We start from the raw sequence: 23,979 nt of genomic DNA, 5'->3' as shown, positions 1-23,979 counted from the left end.
CAAATACCGCAATACATGCATGAATGAAAAAATCCAGTTGGAATCAATAGGATTGTTATTTGATGCATCTACAACTGTGCAACTACAAATATATCACACTGGGGGTGTCTCCTTCCATAGGCAAAAATGGGTCCTGATGCATTGGGATCTACTCAGCCACTTGTCCTCTGACTGCTTGAGGAGGACATCCCAATACTGCAGCACCAGGCAGCGTATTAGTTGGAGGTTAAGGGGGATCCTTTCTTAAGGCAAATAAGGTCTTTCCTAATACACATCACCTGAATGACCAATAATAATGTACTATAAAAAGGTAAAAGTCAATGACACGCAATCATCAGCTTACAAACGTCCCACCACTGCCTGCCTAAGGATCTATTGAAGGCTATAGGAATTTAATGTTAGCAACAAAGCAGCAGGTTTTAAAATGAAAACAGTCGGAAAAGAGCAAGAAGACCTCTCTTCAAGTTTTAAAATAAAAAAACAGAAACAAACAGCAATCGCTGCAGAATGTTGCTTTATGTTGAACCGGTAGCATTTTTGCATTAAAACCCATACATGTTAAAACAACAGAAACCAACATGTCCCAAAGCCTAGGGTGCAGTAAAGAGACCCTACCCCGTCATGTGCCAAACCCATCCCCACAGAGTCACACATACAAAGCCTTCCTGCCTTCAGCTAAGAGGAAGCAGTGGGTATGAGAACCTGCACCTATGTTTACACGAGATCTGAAGGAACAGACTATGGAAAATCCAGGAAATAAACTGATTTAGTGCTGGCTTCAAAAGTCCCCATCACATGCATGACCACCCCCTGAATATTGCAGCTGCATGTGGGTGCGGTCATTCACATGACATTCAATCTGAACTGTGCCAGGCACAACACTACTAATATCTTTGCTAATGGAAGGACCTGCAACACAAGAAGTTAAAGAGCAGGGAGAGGGCAGAGAGCATGGGCGTCTCACCTGTGAGATTTCCAGACAGGGCAGTTTGCCCACCTGCGCTCCTGTAAACCCGTACACAGAATTTGCGCTCACTTTGAGAGCCAGTTGACGGCCATCCAACACCTTCTGTTTAAAGGGATCGGTCTCATTCTTTAGCTCTGCTTTTGCCCTGCACACAGAGTGAGCAACAAAACAAAGGGAGTAGATGTTTCTTCTGGGGGTCCATGATGTGCCATAGTGCCTCATTATGCCTCATTATGGACTAAATAAAGAAGCAGTCTAATTACAGGAAACCAAAAGGTACAAGCCATACAATAACTTTGTCCTACTTTGACATTATGTAATGAGCATTTCATTAAATAATTAATACAGATATATATTTTTAAAGTCAACACATCAAGAAGAGACCTGCGAGATTTCAAAAAGCAGCTACAGCATATACAGCTCAATCCCCTTATAATGCTGTGCTTGGGGTCCAAAGAATCACACCGCGTTATAAGCGGATCGTGTTAGAAATAATGTACAACTGTATGCATTGTACAATAAAGTATTTAAGATACCAATAATCGTGTTGTAAAGTATTCATAAATACAAAAATTGGGAGCCACGCTTGCATCGCGTTATAAGCGGATTCGCTTTGTAACGGATCACGTTATAACGGGGTTGAGCAATAATTCTATAACCAACTGGTTCATTTAAAGGTATCCCAACCTACACTGATTCTGGAGAGGAAACAACAAACATGTATTTGTAATCCACTGGTGTGGCTTACATCCTAAAACAAAACAAGCAACATAGAAAAATGATTAACACTTAAATAATTAATCTTTTCTCAGAATGTTTTGTTGGGTGTTATATAAACAAAAGGGGACATCATTTACAAATCGCTGTACAAAGAGGAAGAATTCTATGAGGAAATCAATACTGCTATAACTAATTTGTTTACATTTGGAACATGTTCTAATAAACTGAGCCTCATTATAGATACAGCGTTCCCAGATATCTTTCTATTCCCACTTTCAGACAAGAGTTCAGTAGCAGGGGGAAACCCTGCTACTCTCCAGCCACCCTTTCTTTCCCCTTCATTTTTCTCACCGCTTGCGGGCAGACAGCAGGTTTTCCAGGATCTCGGGCAGCAGCCCCTTCCGAACGGACATCTTCACAAAGCTATCGCCAGTTGGGGTCTTGATGAAGTCTTCAGAATTGAGGCTACACAATGGGAGAGGACACAAAGTGTAAACAGAAAAAAATGCTGTGTGGGACTAGCGGCAAGGGAACAGGTGTTAGGAAACAGTAACATGGAAAGAATAAGTATCCCTCCTGCTGGTCTGAAAGGTGTGTGGTTTTAGAAGGTCACATCTCCTTAGATTTATGCACGTCACACACACACACACACACACACACACACACACACACACACACACACACACACACACACACACACACACACACACACACACACACACACACACACACACACACACACACACACACACACACACACACACACACACACACACACACACACACACACACACTAAAGTTTGTACCCAGGAAGATACTGAACCCCAAGAGCTTTCAATTAAAAACTTTCTAACAAGGAACTGGGGTAATATATACACTGCTAATCTCCATCTATATATACACCCACTGCTAATCTCCATCTATATATACTCCCACTGCTAATCGCCATCTATAGATACACCTACTGTAATGCTAATATCCATCTATATATACACCTAATGCTAATCGCCACCTATATATATACACTCACTGTTAATCTCCATCTATTGGCCAGCCTTCCTGCCTCTCACCTGTCTCCCCTACAATCTATCCTAAATGCTGCTGCCAGAATCACTCTACTCTTTCCAAGATCTGTCTCAGCATCTCCCCTCATGAAATCCCTCTCCTGGCTTCCAATCAAATCCCGCATCTCACACTCCATTCTTCTCCTCACTTTTAAAGCTTTACACTCTTCTGCCCCTCCTTACATCTCAGCCCTAATTTCTCGCTATGCACCATCTCGACTCTTGCGTTCTGCTCAAGGATGTCTTCTTTCTACCCCCTTTGTATCTAAAGCACTCTCCCGCCTTAAACCTTTTTCACTGACTGCCCCACACCTCTGGAATGCCCTTCCCCTCAGTACCCGACTAGCACCCTCTCTATCCACCTTTAAGACCGACCTTAAGACACACTTGCTTAAAGAAGCATACGAATAGCACTGTGAACATTCTGAACACATGATACATAAAGCTTGGCCCCCTGCAGACGCACTTACCAGAACTCCCTCCTACTGTCTCTGTACGTTCTCCCTACCTACCAATTAGATTGTAAGCTCCTCGGGGCAGGGACTCCTCTTCCTTAATGTTATGTTTATGTCTAAAGCACTTATTCCCATGATCTGTTATTTATTCGATTACCACATGTATTACTACTGTGAAGCGCTATGTACATTAATGGCGCTATATAAATAAAGACATACAATACAATATAATCTATATATACACATAATGCTAATCTCCAACTATATATACACCTAATGCTAATCTCCATCAATATATACACCTAATGCTAATCTCCATCTGTAGATACCCAATGCCATCTATATGTACCCATTACTAATCTCCATCTATATATACCCATTACTAATCTCCATCTATATGTACCCATTACTAATCTCCATCTATATGTACCCATTACTAATGTCCATCTATATATACCCAATGTTAATCTCCACCTAGACAGGGTTTCTTCCCAAATGCTTCTTTTGCACTGTGACGAGGTCGCCCAGGTTAAGGGCTGTGCTTTCCCTGCAGGACTGGAGGTGTATCCCAAGCTCAGCCTTCTCTCGGGGACATGGGTTCAGTGATAGAGGAATTTCTCTACAGGGTTAAAAACCTCACATTGCGTAATTGTGTGGGCGATCCTTGTGAATTGAATTGGGGCTTTACAAATGAACACATCATAAGATCATACAATGTCTCTTGTTGTATGTATGTATCTTTATTTATTTATATAGCGCCATGTATGTAGATAGCGCGTCTACATAATAATATAACGCATAATATTATAACGTGACATAATAATATAACGCATAAATGGGAATAAGCGCTTCAGACATAAAAATAACATTAGGAAAAGGAGTCCAGCTCCGAAGAGCTTACAATCAAAGTGGTAAGTTGGGAGAATTTACAGAAACAGTAGGAGGGTGATCTGGTAAGTGTGTCTGCCAGGGGCCAAGGTCGAGATATGGGGTGTATAGTATCAGCCACGGAGCTACTCATATGCTTTGTTAAAGGTGTATGCTTTTAAATGGATCCTAAAGGTGGATAGAGAGGGTGCTAGTTGTATATTGAGGGGCAGGGCATTCCAGGGGTGTGGAGCAGTCAGAGAGAAAGGTTTTAGTCGGGAGAGGGTTTAGATACAAAAGGGGGTAGAGAGAGGACATCCTTGAGCAGAACGCAACAGTCAGGACGGCGTATTGCGAAAAATTAGAGCTGAGATTTGAGGGGCAGAGGAATGTAAAGCCTTAAAAGTGAGGAGAATTTTGGAATACGGCATTTGATAGGAAGCCAGGAGAGAAGCTGAGACAGATTTAGGAGAGAGCAAAGTGATTTTAGCAGCAGCGTTTAGGATAGATTGTAGGGGAGACAGGTTAGAGGCAGGAAGGCCGGACAGCAGGAGGTTACAATAGTCAAGACGGGAGTGAATGAGGGCCTGAGTTAGTTTTAGTAGGACAGAAATAGAGGAAAGAGGCGTATCTTTGCAATGTTACGGAGGTAAAAAAAAGAACAGGTTTTAGCTACATTGTGCATGTGAGAGGAGAATGTGAGGGAGGAGTCAAATGTGACCCCTTGTAATGTAGAAGGGGGCAGTAGGATCAGGCTTGGGAGGATGTTTGAGGATCTCCATCTTTGACATGTTAAGCTTGAATCGTGATGTTCACACACATCAGTCATACAAATGAACACTGAACTTTATTGATTATGCCTCCTCCAGTAGAACTCTTAACGGACTGCAGCTAGCAATGGATAATTAGCAAGCACTAACCCAACCTTGGCATTAGCCAAACACTCACCCATATTTCTCAATGGATCCAGGCTGCAGTAGAGTGGTGTAGCAGAGGTTGTGAGCCATCATAATAGATGGGTACAGTGATGAGAAGTCCAGCGTGGCAATAGGGACATCATAATACCTGCAAGCAAATGACACAATATGATTGGCATATTGCAAAATGCCACAATCCACAGATATACAGTATGCATCAAATGGACAATCCAAGTTCTAGTAGTGTGGAAGGTTTCTCAGTGAACCAACAGACGGTCAAACTGAACTGCTGTGCGTTAATAACGGTATGGTGAATGAGAGCTAAACTTTGCTGGTACATGAAGAATACCAAGGCATTTGCCAAATTAAGCCACACAGCACAAACCCGCATTCTGCTGAGAGTTCCTCATTTTTAGGGGGGGTCTGTCTTAAGACCTTACAGTTAGCAGACCTTTTCTTACCCTTTCACTGGTTCGATGACAGTAGCGCCAGTGTAATCCTCGCCGCCCTCTGACCTCACCACTGGCATCACCAGTTTGTGTTTCATTGCCTAAAGAACCAAAAGCAAAACACCAAAGAGCTACAGAGTGAAATAATGGAACCAACGGACAGCTGACACAAAGATTCGCTTTACTGGAATTGCTTGGGAGGGGAGTCATGTAAATGGGGTGTAACTTCTGCAACAACAAAAAATACTCTTCAGCTACAACTTTCAGAAGCCGAAATCTGCTCGTTAATTCTTTTTCTTTGTTTCCCAAAACAACCCTTTTCTGCTCAATAAAATTCTTGGTTTGTCCTCTACATGTGTATGGATCCCCAACTTCCACTGCATGACTGCCCCTCTTCACTCAAAACACTTGCAGCTTGTTAGTATGTGAACGTGCAAAGAAAATGGAGATTGTATTGAAAAAAACTAAATCAGACTGCAATACTGTACAAGATATATAGAGCAGCTGAAATTCACTACTCCCAAACAAAAGCCGTGTCTACTATCTTCTGTATCTGACTTTACCACCCAGCTATCAGAGACCCCCAATCTTGTGGTGGGGTTTAAGGAGGACTTACCTGTCGGAGGAGCTGGGATACTACTTTGATCTGCTGCCCACGGGACAGCAGGTAACCGAGAGGCACCCCGGTGACACGTGCCATCTCCATGTAGTTGATGACACACATGAGTTTCTCCATGAGGCGCAGAGGTAGGTAGGCGTCTTTCAGACAGTACACAGCCAATCGTCTGCGGGTTTGTTCGTTGCCGTTCTGCCAAGCCACAAAATTGGTGATTTAGTGAATACATTCCCCAAAAATACCGGTTACTGGACTAAGCCATTGCTTCCTTAGTGCCACAGGCGAGTTCTTGCTGTGGAAACTATAACAACATAGGAAAAAGCGGTTGGATCCTCACATACTTGTTACGATTCCTCGCGGAAAAGGCCAATAATGAAACTCCGGCTGCGTTCATCCTTTACAAAGGGTACTGCCCTGACAAATGGTGCAATTCCATAAGACAAGTAAATATAGATGAGCGAATATAGATGTGTGTGGGTGTTGGCGCTTAGATTTTGTTCATCAGGAACTTCACACTGGGCTGTATTTACCAAATGATATCATATGTAATCAGTGCATTTCCGACACCGTGTGCAGTTCACCTGTTTGCAGGCTCCCCAGAAGGAGCCCCTGTGAGACGGTGCGGTACCTGTAGGTCAGTGATGATGGAGTGCTGCACATCCTCCTTCTGCTCCTGCAGGAAGTGGTAACTCACAGCATTCAGAGTGTAAGAACGCAGCTTATAGTCTCGCAACAGAACCTGGAAAAACAAAGCAGGTGGAAAAGGGGGGCAAGGAAAGTAAAAGGTTAAAGCACAAGAGACAGATAAATCAAGAGATGGTAGAAATAGAAAGACTGGATTATTAACATCCACCAGGGTCGCCAACAGTGGGGCGTGGGGGGTAGGGGAAAACTGGGACAAGTGTCCCGGGCCCGGCAGCTCAGGTCAGTAGATATCTTAAATTCGGACTGCCAAGAAGTCGTGTCCAACACCACGTGGCAATCAGAACCACGATGCGCCCCATGCTTTCCTCCGCTGCCAGTCCCTCCCCTAACCGCCTCCCTCATTAGGTCAGGCCGGGGCTGGAGGTTCGGGACGCCTTTTCCCCTTTCCCCTGGGACTGTTAAACTTATGCAAAGTAGCAACTTCGGTGCATCTGTTTGTATAGCAATTACCAAGCCCTCAGCATACAAAGTTTAGAGGACTGACAAAATAATATATATTAAAGATTGCACAAACCGTTTAAAGCATTTACCATGCAAACGTTGAAATGTACCATTACAGATACTTCTACTCTGTAATCAGTTACATTTAACAAGTCAATGACGTTCTAGGAGGGACAGCCCCTTTGAACAGAGGCCATGACCAGGACGCAGGGAGTGCAGCTGGACTTCCGAGATTACTACTAATGTAACATGGGCTTTTGCTCACTAATAAAGGTTTACTCGGTATTCTCTTCTTTTCCTCTTCAGGGAGTATCATAAATATTTTGTTTGTGGGAACGGGCCAGACAGGCTCGAAAACGTTTGCCCCCCCCCCCAAAATATGCTGAAGTATATTCATGATTTTTTTCTTACATATGCCACTGATACTCCCTACCGTGAGTAACTACACAGAGAAGTACAATGCGCATTAATGCCTTATTGACCAGATAGTGGTGTTTATACTTTCCGTTTATAGTTATTTGCACGGAAGGACTTTCTACCTGTAGTCACTGCTCAGCAAACGTGCTGCTGTAAACGGTGTGAATACCGCGGTGGACCTGCTTTCTTGCGTGTGCTTTCTTTGCATTGGTCATAATAGTGCGCTCTCATTGCGGACATATTTATCTAGACGCACGTGGGATGTGGTACATGCTGGTGATGTTTGTAATACACGTTACTGTTTTATTCATAGTATATTTGAATTGATTAACAATATATCTTATATAGATACACAGTCTTCTTGTGTTTCTTTCTAAGCGTGCTGGGAACATCTTTATCTATTTAATATTTGGTTTGACGTTGGAGGGGCGGTCCTGTGTTTCCATGCACAAAGCCGTATTAGGATTAATTATAGTTTCTCTTTTTCTTAAAGTAGTTCTGTCTGCCTTCTATCTTTTCCATACGTCATGAGCCCTGACGAATACAGCTGTGACTAACACACTAGGCTTATTTGAGCAGACATCCTTACAAAGATGCGTTGGTGGAAATCTCCACCTCCTCTATTTTGCAGGCCTTCAACATAATCTTTTTTAATAGACCAACAATATTGCCTCCACTGACAGAACGAATAAGCACAATATGGTCGAGCAATCATTGTAAGGCTTTCTGGGAGTTCAGTTCGTTAATAGTATGTGACACTGCGGCACATATTTACTAAGAAGTGCTGCTCCACAAGACACCTTGCAGACAATTAGGGCCATATTTAGCAAGCCATGCTGGAATGCATCTTATGCAGTAGCACAGCTTAGGTAATATGCCAACATGTCCGTGTAGGCCAGACACATGCATCGGATGGCTTTGCTATATCAGATCTCAGTGACTGCACATATGCAAACAGGGAATGCATTTAATCTGTACCTGCAGTAAATCGAATTGCACCCGGCCCTCAGTATTAATGACTTTGTTCTCTCTCCGGCCCATCTGCTTGGACTGGAAGGAGGAGTCCCGGATAACAGACCTCATGGTGCGGATTCTCCCCAGGAAGGGGAATGTAGACACCTGGAAGAGGACAAGACAGCAGGAACTGACACACTCAACAAGACAAGGCTGTAACATACAACTTCTAGTGGCTAATCTGTAGTCTGTGGGATGCCCACTTTCTCAGAAACAACACAAGACAACAATTAAGTGCAAAAATAACTACACATACAGCACAGTGCATAGAAATATTCATATATATGACGTACACAAGAAAATGTTTTCATTAAAATAAACTGCTGTAAAATAATTAATATTTGTAAATTCAGAGAAACCCAACATTGACCCCCTGGGATTTTAAAGGAACCCCAAATCACGTCACAAAACATGAAAGAATTGTGACGCAGGAGGCTATGGATTCCTTGCAGTACTGGATGTTATTTACAAACCCTTCCGTGTCACGCAACAGCTCCCACCACGTAGCTCCTACATATCCCAGTATGTGTAAGGATAGTGACGCAAAGCGACTAATGCCAGACATTTCCTGCCAGTGGTTCTAAACACCATACACATTGATGCAAAAGGATTATGTTGATAGATCTCCTCTCACAAGTGTGCAAAACAAAATCTATTTGTGGTCTAACTAACATTCCTTCCTCAGAAACTGCACCCAGCATGTGTTCTCATATCATAAAGTCATTTTGATCAGTTTCTCAACAAAACGAAAAATGTTTCAGCCAATATCGGTTGAGTCAAAAGTTATAATCTTCCAAAAATGGTGTTTCAAAGTGAAAGAGCCATTCCGCCCCTAACCATGTCAGTTTGCAAACAGATGAAGTTGCAGCAGTCATCTATTGATGGGTGTCGCACACAAAACAGATGAAATCCATCCATTTAAAATGACAGAGCTTGCCGGTCTCCCTGACCTCGGAGGGCGTTACCTTCAGAGTCTGTGCCCTGTTGATCAGGTACGGCAAGTCGAAGTTCTGAATGTTGTAGCCGGTTACAATATCTGGATCAATCATGCGCACAAACTCAGCCCAAGCCTGGAGAAGAGGAAAAGGGGTTATTCTGCTACAGGAACACCCACACTTTGTTCTAATAAATGAGTTTGTTATAGAATCACTGACAATATATGCGGCACTATACATGCAAATCGCACAGACTGCTTGTCTTCAAGGTCAAAATACATTGACCCTGGGATTTGCACTGGCTTTGAGCATTTCCCAGCAGAGACCTTACCACTAGGTCAGCATTTCTGATTAGGGATTTATTCCTTTGCATTTGGTCTGTGACAATAGTTCTGAGCTTCCATAGGTTGGGGAATGTCAGATATGTGAACAAAATAACGTAACATAATATAGTATCATATCACTTGAGATATCATCAGGTTCCAAAGCAGGTAACATCTAAGGCTGCGGCCGCGGTGCAGCGACGCGCGCTCATGCTGGAGAGCCGTGACGTCACCAACTCTCTGAGCATGAGCGCTGGCCTCTCCTGCAGCAATTTCCGCACTTACAAATCAATTTTCCCTGTCTCCCCAAGCGCAGGGCTTTGGAAAGCATACGTGCGCGCAGGCACCCGCGGTGTGGACATGTGCACCGATTAACACCTACTCAAGCGCGCGTCGCAGCAGCGTGGCCACAACCTGAGGGACGTTTAACTCAATACACTTGGACCTACAGGACATCATACGGTTTGTTTAACCATTTTGCCGGAAACACAATGCGTTGCGGGCATCTCTGGCAGAAAGGTTAAAATGTGCAGAATGACAAAGACAGAAATATTCAGCAACCGCGCTTTATTTACTTGTCTGTTTCATTTCTCCTTACAGGTAATAATGACACACTTTGTAGGTAGCCAACACTCAAATGTTAGATTACGCGCGCAGGGCCGGTCACGTGAGCGGTTCGCCCAATGAGGGCGAACGAGCTCCGTGACGTCACTGGCCCGCCCATAGACACGCCCCCGGACGGCACGCGTAGTAAGGCCAGGGAAAGCACCCGCTTTCCCTCAGCCTCCGCGCGGGCTCAGGGTCTATGGAATCAGCCTTAGGAGGCCCGTAGCTCGCTTCTGATCTCTCCTGCGTTACCTTGAGAAGCGCATCCTCCTTCTCAAAGCAGAACACCCGGGATCCCACAATGTTGGCGCAGGTTTTCAAGGTGAAGACGTTGCGGATGAAGGGATCCTTCTCTCCCTGACGCAGGACCATATTAGCGATCTGAATCACCGGGTCCTTGTCAGCCTCTGGGAAAATGCCTGGAAACAGAAAGATTAAGGTGTATAGAGAGAAATAAGCCGTTAGAAATGACGACAGAGGACGAGTGCGAGTTTAAAGAGGTAGACATCCTTCTCACTTTGAGCTTAATGTAACAAAACGACTGAACTTTCCTCACTAGTTACTCTGTATTCTTATATTGGGGAACACATCTCTCTTAACCCTTTCTCTGCCTTGTGATTTACACTAACAGCGTTACAAGAGGTTAGAGGTGTTCTACAAATAGCAGAACACAACAGAAGTGACGCAGCACAAATTATCTTAATATTGAGTTTTAAATAAAATGCTATATAGTGAGGTGTAGTTCAGGGGTGCGCAAACTGGGGGGCGGGAGATTTTGCTAGGGGGGCGCGGTAGTTGCAGAGGCCCGGCGCACTTCTCCACGGCATTTTAATTAAATGCCAGGGGATCGCGTGAGGCCCCTGCAACCTATTACTTACTGAGATTCAGACGCTGTTGACGCGTCGCCATGGGAAACGTGACACTACATGACCCTGCTGCGTCATTTGATGCCAGGAACTGAGGTAAGGGCAACGCGAGCACCGGGGACAGCAGGCAGGGGGGTGGGGGGCGCAGCTGCAAAAGTTTGCGCACCCCTGGTGTAGATAACGCACGCTAAACTATACATCCGCTTTCCCATTAGCTGAAGAGGCACTGCATGAAGAAATTATATTTTTAAACGTACACCATTCACCAATGCTCTGCCAAGCAAGAGTGATCAGAAACCCCCGATGAATGTGCGAGGCAACGAAACGCGTTGGAAAGAATCATCACGCAGTGATCCAGCAGTGACATCGGAATGAACCTACATCACACGCAAGGAGGACTGAGCTCCAACGGCGTCAGAGGGAACACTTGTGAGACCCTCCAGAGACAATCTTAAACTGCCAGATGAGCTGATTGTTCTATATATACCTTGTAAGGGCAAAGTGTATAAGTCCATGCCACGGTATATGTATTTTTATACTTTTATATTGCAAGATGTCTTCCTTGCACATTTACTACATATGTTTTGTGAATTAAAAAACAAAAATAAAATGGATCCCACTATGAGAGCATGAGCTTCTTTTTCTTGTTTGAAAGGTTAAATCCTAATAGAGAGATATCATATTCAGGTTACAGATAGTGAGCTATAACATGCAAGCTAACCATGAAAAGCTTTCATCCCTTTATGAGACACTTGTCACGTTACCTTTCCTCCCAGCACATTCAATGTCAAAGCTCAGGACCCGTAGAGGTGCTATCTTCTGCCACTCCCCCTCTGCTGGGTGACTGATGAGATCTGACCAACTGATGTCAACCTCCAGCTGAGTAAGAGACACCTGCAGCAAAGACATATAGTGGTTATAAAACCACCAGGCCCCCGTGCCTCCCACACTTGTATTGTATGTCTTTATTTCCCTTCCCCCCTCGATCAGTCACAGACCCTCACCTTGCTTGGATTCTCTCTAGAGGAGTCTCCCGCTGGACGTTCCTCTCGCAGACGGTATTTTCCCGGAGGGAGCTCAATCCAGTTACAGCCAACAATATCATTGTCCACCATGAACCTGCCCGCAGACGGGAACCATAAGAGATTACATGGAGGAACGTCAGCCAGAGAAGCAGTCTTTCATGAATGTTAAATATGTTCTTTAGGCCCCTGAAGGGCGTGCAACACTCCTGAACAGAAGGGGTTAAACGACTATTTTCTTGACCATATAAGTGGGGGAAAAAAGATGGGGAGAATGGTTTATGGAATACGCACTCGTACTGATCTACAACTGTTTATTTTCTTCCTGGACTCAACACCATACCTGATTTCAAAGTCAATGTTGGCTTCATAGGCCTGATAGGAATGTATGGAGGTCCCACAGTGCAGTCCCTGCTCCAGCAGACGCTTGGCGGGTGCAATAAGACGAGGCAGAGCCATGGTAACTTTCAGAAAGGGAATTATCCTCTTCCCATGGTATCCATACATATCTGTGGTAATACAAATGGGCCAGCGCTCTTATTAGACATAATCAACCCTTACCTGCCCTAACACAGCACATGTACTGTAAATAGTACGGTTACTTTCTTGGGCTGAAAACCAAAGGATTACTTTCTGATTCAAGTAATACAAAAATCTCCATTGGAAAGAACAAAGAAAGAAGAAGGGAAAAGCCCTTGTTACCGTAGGCAATTGACAGTTTCTGCCTGGAAAACAGGGATTTAAATATTAAAACTCTTAAAGGCAATGATTGGCTCTGAAACGGGAACACACCGTCCTGCAGACCCCACTACAGTTATGAAAATCAGGAACTTATACGACAGAATAATTTGGTGATCAAAAGGTACTTGAGAAATTCTCGGGTTGCTGGTTCACCCATCAAAACCAAACATATCAGTACTAATTAAATATATTTTTTATATATATTCCAAAATTATGGTAATGGTAAATAAAACAAGTAATGTTTTCGGTGGTGTTTCACAGTTAAAGAACGGAACAAATAAATGGCAGCTGAGGATAATTGGACAGAAACTGGATACTTCTATGTACAGGTGGATTGAAATCCTGCAGCTGGAGAGACACAGTACTCACTCTCCTTCATGCAGATGTCAACCGCTAGAACAGCCTGCGAGAGTTGGTCTTTGTTGGAACGCAGGTCTCTGATCACAGCATTGTTCAGCTCCGTCTTGAAGTCACTTAGATGCTCCTCCTTAAATCCTGAAGCCCCCAACAGAGAACAAAAGCAGGTCAATCTTTTGACCCTATAATCAGAGCAAAGTCTCTTTTTTAAATAAAAGGTCTTAAAAGCTCATGTACTAGCTACATCTAAAATCACAATTAGCAGATGTTAAAAACCCTCCAGAGAATGACATTCATAAGCTATACAACATTTGAGATATCCAGATATGTATAAATATCTAATGCGCTCAGTCAGAAATACTGTACTTATAAATAATTGTTATGCGTGAATGTCCACTATATAGCCCATATGTCCTTATTTGATATAGAAGTAGGGTATAGGTGCTGCTCTCCCCAAGGTTTCTCTGAATTATACCTTCGTGCTTTAATGGAAAGCACATGAATATGACCGGATATCTGCTTGCTTTTTGATTAATTGAATCCACTAATAAAGGATATGGAGACCCGGTCTATGACGTTTGGCAGCGATCATAACGGTGCGGGGACATTTTGCTGTGCTGTCCACCGCACGCGCTCCCGTGCGCTGAAAAGCCAGGTCTGGTAAATGCATTTGTAAATGTCTCGCGTGGGACATTTTAATATGGTGCGTCGGAGCAGCCGGTCTAGGCAATGTAGCGATCCCGCACGGACATTTAAACATGCACTTAGCAGACCTGGCTTGTTGGAGCGGGATGTCGGGCGTGGCAGACCTGGCTTGTTGGAGCGGGATGTCAGCCGTGGCAGACCTGGCTTGTTGGAGCGGGATGTCGGGCGTGGCAGACCTGGCTTGTTGGAGCGGGATGTCGGGCGTGGCAGACCTGGCTTGTTGGAGCGGGATGTCGGCCGTGGCAGACCTGGCTTGTTGGAGCGGGATGTCGGGCGTGGCAGACCTGGCTTGTTGGAGCGGGATGTCGGGCGTGGCAGACCTGGCTTGTTGGAGCGGGATGTCGGGCGTGGCAGACCTGGCTTGTTGGAGCGGGATGTCGGGCGTGGCAGACCTGGCTTGTTGGAGCGGGATGTCGGCCGTGGCAGACCTGGCTTGTTGGAGCGGGATGTCGGGCGTGGCAGACCTGGCTTGTTGGAGCGGGATGTCGGCCGTGGCAGACCTGGCTTGTTGGAGCGGGATGTCGGGCGTGGCAGACCTGGCTTGTTGGAGCGGGATGTCGGGCGTGGCAGACCTGGCTTGTTGGAGCGGGATGTCGGGCGTGGCAGACCTGGCTTGTTGGAGCGGGATGTCGGGCGTGGCAGACCTGGCTTGTTGGAGCGGGATGTCGGGCGTGGCAGACCTGGCTTGTTGGAGCGGGATGTCGGGCGTGGCAGACCTGGCTTGCCGGCTCAGGCGCGTGGCGGACATCGTGGCGAAATGTCCAGAGGCGAACGCCCTTGCGGCGACGTGTCCCAATGCCAAACATCCCATTCTGTCAGAGGTATGTATATGTATGTACAAATACCGGCCCCCATAGACGGAGGGAGAACCATCTGAGGCCTCAACCACATTTTCACCAACCCTGGAGGGGACTGGGGTTGGTGACCATGTGGTTGAGGCCTCAGATGGTTCTCCTTCTGTCTATGGAGGCCGGAATTTGCCCCCGTCCGCCCTCCACATCCGGGTACTCGCACCAAACTGGAAATTACATGTCCGCAGCAGCACGCTACCAAGGTTAAAACAGGATGCACTGAAGCAGCAGCCATACGCATTTCAGGAGTCTCTCACATGGCCCCCTTAAACAGAGGGAGAACCATTGGAGGCCCCAACCGAATGATCACAAGCACCAGGGTACCTACCCCTGAATCCTATCAAACTTTGTGCTTCAGTGGAAAGCCCTTGAACATGTGAGTGGACACCTGCTTGCTTTTTTATTAATTATTTGAGGAATTACATCAACGTAGGAGAGAGAATAATCTTTATTTGTGATGCACACTGTTGCAGGGTACATGCAACCACACACGCGGGTTCTTTGGATAAGGCTTATTTATTTGAGCCTTAAAGCATACAGCACACCAAAAACAAATAGCTTCTCATCAGCAAACAAAAGACAATAGCTTCTTCTTCAGCAGACAAAACAAAATAGCTTCTTTTTAGCAGGCAGAACAAAATAGCTTCTCTTTAGTATGCAGGAGACAGACAGTTTATCACACATGTACTTTACAACACAGACCTTACAGCAGTAATCTCTTCAGCACTTTCAGTCCTGTCTCCTCACCAGCTCTCCTGCATGTGTGTTCAGCCTGGGGTTTTAACACCTTGATTATGCAGCTGGGGTCAGACTAATTAAGCAGCCCTTCTCAACTTTACCTCGTCACTGCTGCACTGCAAGCCTAAACATAGGATTTCCAGGCATATGGCTGGTGACGTTCATTCACCCTGTCACATTCCTCCCCTGTTAGGGGTTGGCTGTGAGCCCTGCCTCTCTTAGAGATTTGAGGACCGCTTTCAGCCTATTTAGATGGGCCCGCCAGTGTTTACTATAAATGACAACGTCATCTAGGTAGGATGCGGCATAAGCCCTATGGGGTCTCAGCACCTTATCCATGAGTCTCTGAAACGTGGCTGGGGCTCCATGCAGTCCAAATGGCATTGTCACAAACTGGTATAAACCCATGGGAACAATGGAGGATTCCGGCGCAACTGCGCATGTCTGACCCAGAGAGGCTGCTGGGATCTTCAAAAAACTTTATTCATAGAACACACAAGGGCTAGCACCGCATTCTCCCCCTCAACGCGTTTCACCCTTAGGAATAGGGCTTCGTCTTGGAGTGGGGAGAAGCGGAAGCTGCCTGCTTATATACAGAAAAGCCCGCGAAAACGGGAACATTTAAATTACAAATGAAAAACATTAACCCCTCCAGTGCTTATGCCTGTTTACATGTATTGTCAATAAAGTGACCAGTGCTAAACACTTGGATTCTTAGTTAAACTTATGACAATGTAATTGCAATATTAATAAAGAATACTATATAATGCTTATATTCAGGTCAATCATTGGAGATATATAAAATGAGTAAAAGGTTGCTGCAAACACTGCTAGTGCATGGTTGAGTCCCATAATTACAATAACAGCTTATACATTATCATTGTGTTTGTGTATAAGATTAAAATGTATAATGTATAAGCTGTTATTGTAATTATGGGACTCAACCATGCACTAGCAGTGTTTGCAGCAACCTTTTACTCATTTTATATATCTCCAATGATTGACCTGAATATAAGCAGTATATTCTTTATTAATATTGCAATTACATTGTCATAAGTTTAACTAAGAATCCAAGTGTTTAGCACTGGTCACTTTATTGACAATACATGTAAACAGGCATAAGCACTGGAGGGGTTAATGTTTTTAATTTGTAATTTAAATGTTCCCGTTTTCGCGGGCTTTTCTGTATATAAGCAGGCAGCTTCCGCTTCTCCCCACTCCAAGACGAAGCCCTATTCCTAAGGGTGAAACGCGTTGAGGGGGAGAATGCGGTGCTAGCCCTTGTGTGTTCTATGAATAAAGTTTTTTGAAGATCCCAGCAGCCTCTCTGAGTCAGACATGCGCAGTTGCGCCGGAATCCTCCATTGTTTCCAGTAACTCTTCTGACGGTGGCACGCAGGAGCAGCCGAGGTGAGCAGGCCCCAGACCGGAGATGCAGGTGAGGTAAGTTACCAACAGCCCCCTGCACCGGTCAATTCTGTGGCCAAGCGGAGCTCCCTCATGCGCTGCCCCAGTGTCTGACACAATTTCAGACTGCCACTCTGCACACTGAAGCGCAGGACAGATTCACACATTCTTTATAAACCCATGGGAGTGGCAAAGGCTGTTTTGCACTTGGACTTTTCCTCTAAGGGTATTTGCCAGTATCCTTTTGTCAAGTCCAGCGTGGATATATATTCCGCGTTACCAAGAGCGTCAATTAACTCGTCCACCCTTGGCATCGGATATGCGTCAAACTTGGATACCGCATTGACCTTTCGGAGGTCCACACAAAATCTTACCTTCCATTGGGTTTAGGGACCATAACTAGTGGACTACACCACTCACTGCATGATTCCTCAATCACTCCTAAGTGTAACATTTCTTGTACCTCCTTCTCTAACAGGGCCCTACGACTTTCAGGCAACCTATAAGGACGGGAACGTACTTTTACCCCAGGTGCTGTCTCGATCACATGTGAAATTAAGTTAGTTTGCCCTGGCAAATCAGAAAAAACATCATGGAATTGAGTAATTATTTCTAACAAGTCCCCTTTTTGTTCAGAGGACAACTGTCTACCCATTGGGATTTTATCGTCACTCACGATGTTCTCCCGTGGGGGCTGAGGACCCAAATCCGTTTCCTCCTCCACCGGGTGGATGAATAGAGACCGCTGCATCTTCCAGGGTTTCAGCAAGTTCACATGGTAAATTTGTTTACCCTTCCTGGACCCTGGTTGAGCGATCTCGTAATCCACATCACCCCTGCGGTGGAGTACTTCGAATGGGCCCTGCCATTTGGCTAGGAGTTTGCTCTCACAACTGGGTAATAATAACATCACCTGGTCTCCCGGGTGAAACACTCTCATGCGAGCATTCTGATTGTAATGTCTCTCCTGACTGTCCTGGGCTGATCTAAGATTCTCCCTAGCAAAATGGCCGACCACATCTAGGCGCTTCCTAAGGTCTAGTACATATTGCAGGGAATTCTTAGAAGGGGACTGCTGTTCCTCCCAGGACTCCTTTAGGAGGTCTAGGATATCCCGGGGTTGGCGGCCATAGAGCAATTCAAATGGAGAGAATCCCATGGAGGCCTGGGGAACTTCCCACACTGCAAACAGTAGAAAAAGGAGAAGTTCATCCCAGGCTCTCTTCTCTGAATCTACAAATTTCCTCAGCATCCCTTTTAGAGTTCGGTTAAATCTTTCACTCCATGATCGCCGACAAGCGTGCAATGTAAATAATCACTTGCTTTTTTGGGGTGCATCACAAGTAATGATTATTCTCCTTCCTAGATTGGTGTAATTTCTGCTGTAATCCTGCGATAGGGCCCAATTCATCTAGTACAGAGAGGCACTGCTCTGAAATTCTAGTAGGGTGTATATTATTTCAGATATACTTAAAACTTATGCTATGGTATTCATATAAAGTGTGTGCAACGTTTATGGTGTAATAGTAATCAAATTAGTGTCTAAAATGTTCCTCTCTGCTGCTACTTAGATGACACAGACCCCTCATGTATACAGTGTAAAAATCAGAGACGCGGTGTCCCACATGCTCATTTTCATCTATCTACATAATATATAGAACTCTGCTCCTCCTTATAAAAACGCCTGCCTTGCCCCATGCTTCTCTCCCAAGGGCCCCCTTCCCAGGATTGTACCTGTCTGGCAGGGTACATAGAAATAAGGAGCAAAGCCGTGGATATGGCAGCACACACTGTTTCCTTCTGCCGTCACCCCAAACATGCGGACGATGGGAACGGGTCCCTGTGTAGCTCCCAGCATCCCGGAAATGTGTGATCCTGCAACAGAACCATTAGAAAGAACTCAGCACCTTATAGGTAGAGTATGAGCACATCAGTATAAGCAACTCTAGAGATATCTTCCATCTCTTTACATGCGAAGCCGGTCAGGAGATACTTGGGCCTTATTCCCTTGCACACCCTCTAAATCAGGGATGGCCAACACCAGTCCAAGGCCCACCAACAGGTCAGGTTTCAAGGATATCCCTGCTTCAGCACAGTCATTGACTGATATTGTTCAGGGGAAGAAAAAAAACCAACATTGATCATGTAAATGACTCGGGTCAAACCGTAAATGCCCAAAAAAGTGTCTATGTAGCATATTTAAAGTATAATAACATGAACATCTCCTTCCATCGGGACCTGGAACAATATCAATATGGGGGTACACAAGGGGCCCGAAGTGGCCTTCAAAAAGGTCTTCTGATCATTTCACTGCACTGGCTCAAAGCAGCCAAGTGTATTTTTTCCCAGACTGAAACTCACTATACAGCCAATGGGACACAAATGTATGGTACAGATGATGTGAATGCTTACCACACATTGAAGCATGGCCATTGTTTATAAATATACTTATACAATGACATTGTAGTGCATTTCTGTCCCTTAACTTGTATATTAGAAAGGTAGTGAATTATAACAGGATGCTGGCAACCGTTTATTACGACAATTCAAAAGTTGAGATACCAGACCCCACCGCCTACCCAAAACAAACACCACATGTTCCTGTCGTACTACCCCCTCCTTTAAATGAAAGGGTAGGCGTGACAGATTGCCACAGGGGAATTCCTCACCCGAGGGACATCACAATCCCTTTTTTTTTTCTCTTTCTTCCAAACATCCACAGGCAGGATAACAGATCCTTGCCAAAATAGCAACCTTGCTTCCCTATAGTACCAATAATCTACCCTATCTAATCACCTCACCTATTGCACTTCCCTCTTTCATTAGAACAATGCAAAGCAGAGAGCAGCCAGCAGACCCCTGCAGTAGCTCCTGTGAGCCAACCCCCTGGAAGTACATGCCTGCAGTTAAGCTGACAACCCAACCAAGACTAATTGAGCAAAGCTTTACTCCTTCAGTGCTTAAGGAACCAACAACAAAATACTAGCACGTCTTGGTGTTGTAAGGTGTTAAAGGTGCAGCTCCACTTAAAGTGAAAGCGCGCACCACTAAGACATACTCTACTATTAAAGATGCTTAAGGATTTAAAATATGGTCAATTGTTAATACTCATGGGCACAAACAATCGTATGCAGTCTTTTCTGTAGCACTTACCCACGTAATGATCCAGCTCAACCTGCTGAAAGCGCAGTGGCTCCTGTTTGGGATCGATCTGCGGAGGTGGCCGTCTCCACTTTGGGGGAATGTTGTCAGAAAGGAGCTTTCCTGGAGCCAGATGAGAACAGATTTAGGGCAGCAGTTTCCGTGCAGTAAGAACGCAGCTTCTGCAGCTGAAACCCTTCTTCATATTTAAAATGACACTTGGTAATGATGAAATTCACTGGGACAGTGCGGACATGCTAACGTGCAGGAGAAGCAGACAGTGCAGGGTAATGCAGGGGGTACGGAGCGTGACAGATCACGGAGGGGTATAGATGCAGAGGAAGAGGGACCAATCTCATTACACCTGAGCCACACAAGCTTCCAAAACAGTGTCTCACAAGACACCTGTGTGGGGTTTAAAGCCAGTGTTAGTTATGTTACATCAGATCATTATTATTTTTTGCAGCAGATGATGTGAATGGTGTTTAGAAATGATTACAGACATAAGAGGTATATCTGCATTGCCCTTGTATACTATTCCAAGTGGTGGAAATGTTTGTTCTTTTACTGCTAAACACATAGGGTGTTAGTTACTAAAGTTTCATGGCTGCAAAACCAGTTCATAAGAATTGCACCAGATTAAAGGAAAAATTCCAATTGCTTTCAATGGGATTGTTTTTATTTCATCAATATGGCACTGTTTCCATTGGTTTTGCCCCCATTTTGCAGCCAGGACACTTTAGTAAATAGATGCCATAGTTCACACGATCAGTCATTATGAAGAAAGCGAGTGTTCGCACCCTGATGACTGTTTTCACTGCATTTACTTCAGGGTGTTATTGATATGAAACTAAATCCATGTGAAGATAAAATGTAGTTGACAAAACACCAAACTACTCCAGACTTAGGGCCTCATGCAGAGAGCAGCGCTATTTCAAATCTCGCCATTTTTTGGGGAAATTCGCGCAGAAAACTGCCGAAAATGGCGAGTTACGGAAAACGCGCCATTTTTTTTTCTTTTTCAAAATCTCACCGCGCGACTGGCGAGAACCTACATCTCGCCAGTTTTAAAAATATCCTAATTCAGAGAGCCGCGAACGGCATCTAGCGGCTGTTCGCGCCAAGAAAATGGCGCGATTTGCTACTATTTGCCTCGCCAAGAAAAGTTGGCAAGTAGATGGAGCTCGCCGCCTATAGGAAAGGGAAAAAAAATGCGCGATTTTTTTTTAACACATTTCTGCAGCGCGCATCTCTCCAATTCTAACTCGCCACACGCATTAATGCCAAACATTGCAGAATTCGCACATTTCTGCATATGGAGAATAAAACTCTCCAAAAAAGCTACTTTTTATTAAACTCTCCAATTTTTACATTCGCTGCTCTCTGCATGAGGCCCTAAAAGTGAGTAGTTTACCGGTGTGAACAGAACAATAAACAAAACTGGATTCCCAGAATCAGATACTGAATTATTCGGGCCAAAGACACACGTATGTTAAGTGTGTAGCTTTTTCACTTAACTGCTTTACAAAGATAACTTAACATTTCAGCTTGTTGCACTGATCAATATGAACAGCTATGATTGGATTAACAAGGTATAAAGCAAACAACCCTCTCAAGCAGAATCATTTTAGCCTGAACAGACTCATGACATTGCAAAGACACTCAAGGCAAAATATGCCCCATTGTATAAATGGTATAAACTGGGAATGGGAAAGTCATATTTTTTTTAATTTATGAATAAACGATCCCACTGACTTCACCTAAACCTCTCACAGAGCGGCGACTCTCCACCTGTCAGGAGGGTGCAACAGGTCCACAGTGATGTGTAACAACATTGGTTATATACATTGTCACATGTTCCTATTCAGAAACACCCTTCCAACAATAGGTCATAATCTTGCCACATGGTATAAAGATTAAGTTACAAGAGCCCTAAATAGTCGTTGAAGAATAAGCCAAAATAAAGTGTTTACCAATGGGCAGGACCTCTCCAGTGGGCTGCTCTTCACACATCTCTGTCGCCATGTCTGCTTCAACCTCATCAAGGAATGCCAGTTCCTCCTCAAACTGCGAGGGAGCGTCATCATCCCAGTCCCCCCGCATCTTCTTGGTCTGTGAGGCGGAGAGCCCTCCAGATCCCCCCAAAGCCTTCTTACGTTTGTTATCCATCTTCAGCTTCTCTAAATGGAGAGATTTACATCACTGTATTAAATGGGACACAAACAATTCTACACCGGCACCGCAGAAAGACACTGTATAGAAAGGTGTAAGGCACAGGGAATGAACATGGTTCCTCCTCACATCTAGACATTACGTGAAGGCGTTTCTGAAAGAGAAGTATCTTCATACCGCAGCAAAGGGATCCACAGGACCTACAGTATGTGTCTAGGTGCCATGATGGAGCATTACCATCAGGAAACAGTCTCAACATATGTTTGTTTATTGACAGAGAAACCTCTATGCAGATGGAACAAGTGTTGTTGGTGCTGTATAAACACAAAGGTAGAAACAGGCGCCTTGCTCTAGTAAAAGAATCAGGGGAAACATGCACAGTGACAAATCTTTCCACTGCTACTTGGAGGGGATTTGCCTGATGGCTTCTCTACAAGTAGCTTGATAAAGAAACTGGTTGCCCACCTGGACATACAGACATAAATATGAAGGGGGATATATAGCAAAACAGTGCAATTTGTTCCATAACAAAGCAAACATTTTAACCTGGGTCAATGTATACCAGCACCATATGTCTGCATCTTTATTTCTTACATTTTGGAGCAGAAGCGAACACCACCTAGCGGATTTGATGCAAAGAAAAACTGCATCAGCTATATGTGCAAATGATGGTACGTCTCCTAATATTGCACTGACATCTCATCTCCTAAACCGCTCATGAGCGCAAGTAGTGCAATGTTGTAGTAAAGCACCTTTGACGTCCTGTTAAAATGACCCATTTTGCACCCGTTTTTAATCAATTCTCCAGTTTGCAGCACTTAATGCACATCCTAAGTTTTGATACACAACATGATCAAAACATATTGGGGCATATTTACTAAGCTTTATTCTGTCGTAAAGAACCTACCAGTGCCAGAGGACACCTTACAGCTCGGCCACTTGAATGGGCCCTAAGGCATCTTCCAGCAGTGACAGGTGTCTTTACTAGCACCCCTTACATCTCAGCCCTCGTCCCCAAATATATCCCTAAACGCCACCTCCGTTCTGTCCACAACCTTCGCCTCTCCTCCTACCTACAAGGCATCTCCTGTGCTGCCCCCTCTCTCTCTGGAATTCCCTTCCCAGCACTTTCACACATTTAAAAAAAACCTCTCCTCTTCAAGGAAGCATATCTGGCATACCCGTAAGGCCGAGGCCATGCTAGGCGCGCGACGTCACGAGCGCCTGCCGCAGAAGCGATTTGTGGCCTATGGGGAGACGCGACAGGTGTGCCCATGACGTCACGTGAGCGGCTCGCCCTCATTGGCTGAACCGTGCACGTGACCCGGCCGTTGCGCGACAAAATCTAATTATTTTGTCTGCTCTGCGGTCGAGCGCTCTATGGCCTGCCTCATAGATGCACAGCCTTTTGTTCCCACCGCGCACGCACTGTCACGCTAAGCATGGACGCAGCCTAACATCCAACTCTCCCCCTCCGTCCTAC

At 44.8% G+C, this 23,979-nt stretch overlaps 1 protein-coding gene across 3 annotated transcripts in view; it reads right to left on the bottom strand.

Moving 5' to 3' along the window:
- Positions 1 to 23,979, bottom strand: part of POLD1 (DNA polymerase delta 1, catalytic subunit) — a 51,258-nt gene that overhangs the window by 24,928 nt on the left and 2,351 nt on the right. For all 3 annotated transcript variants that reach the window (XM_075605678.1, XM_075605680.1, XM_075605677.1), the window contains 16 exons: positions 22,298 to 22,504; positions 20,337 to 20,447; positions 18,918 to 19,058; positions 13,495 to 13,620; positions 12,728 to 12,893; positions 12,367 to 12,481; positions 12,127 to 12,256; positions 10,749 to 10,915; positions 9,598 to 9,702; positions 8,597 to 8,737; positions 6,684 to 6,794; positions 6,056 to 6,247; positions 5,452 to 5,540; positions 5,022 to 5,138; positions 2,039 to 2,152; positions 965 to 1,112 (listed from right to left, as the gene is read on the bottom strand). In XM_075605678.1, coding sequence (XP_075461793.1) covers positions 965 to 1,112; positions 2,039 to 2,152; positions 5,022 to 5,138; positions 5,452 to 5,540; positions 6,056 to 6,247; positions 6,684 to 6,794; positions 8,597 to 8,737; positions 9,598 to 9,702; positions 10,749 to 10,915; positions 12,127 to 12,256; positions 12,367 to 12,481; positions 12,728 to 12,893; positions 13,495 to 13,620; positions 18,918 to 19,058; positions 20,337 to 20,447; positions 22,298 to 22,493 — 2,169 coding nt within the window. In that variant the 5' untranslated portion in view covers positions 22,494 to 22,504. The remainder of the gene's footprint in view (positions 1 to 964; positions 1,113 to 2,038; positions 2,153 to 5,021; positions 5,139 to 5,451; positions 5,541 to 6,055; positions 6,248 to 6,683; positions 6,795 to 8,596; positions 8,738 to 9,597; positions 9,703 to 10,748; positions 10,916 to 12,126; positions 12,257 to 12,366; positions 12,482 to 12,727; positions 12,894 to 13,494; positions 13,621 to 18,917; positions 19,059 to 20,336; positions 20,448 to 22,297; positions 22,505 to 23,979) is intronic.

The sequence above is a fragment of the Ascaphus truei genome, chromosome 6 (genome assembly GCF_040206685.1).
Source record: "Ascaphus truei isolate aAscTru1 chromosome 6, aAscTru1.hap1, whole genome shotgun sequence".
NCBI lineage: Eukaryota > Metazoa > Chordata > Amphibia > Anura > Ascaphidae > Ascaphus > Ascaphus truei.
Note: the sequence above shows the minus strand (reverse complement) of the source record. Positions and strands in the feature narration are given on the sequence as shown.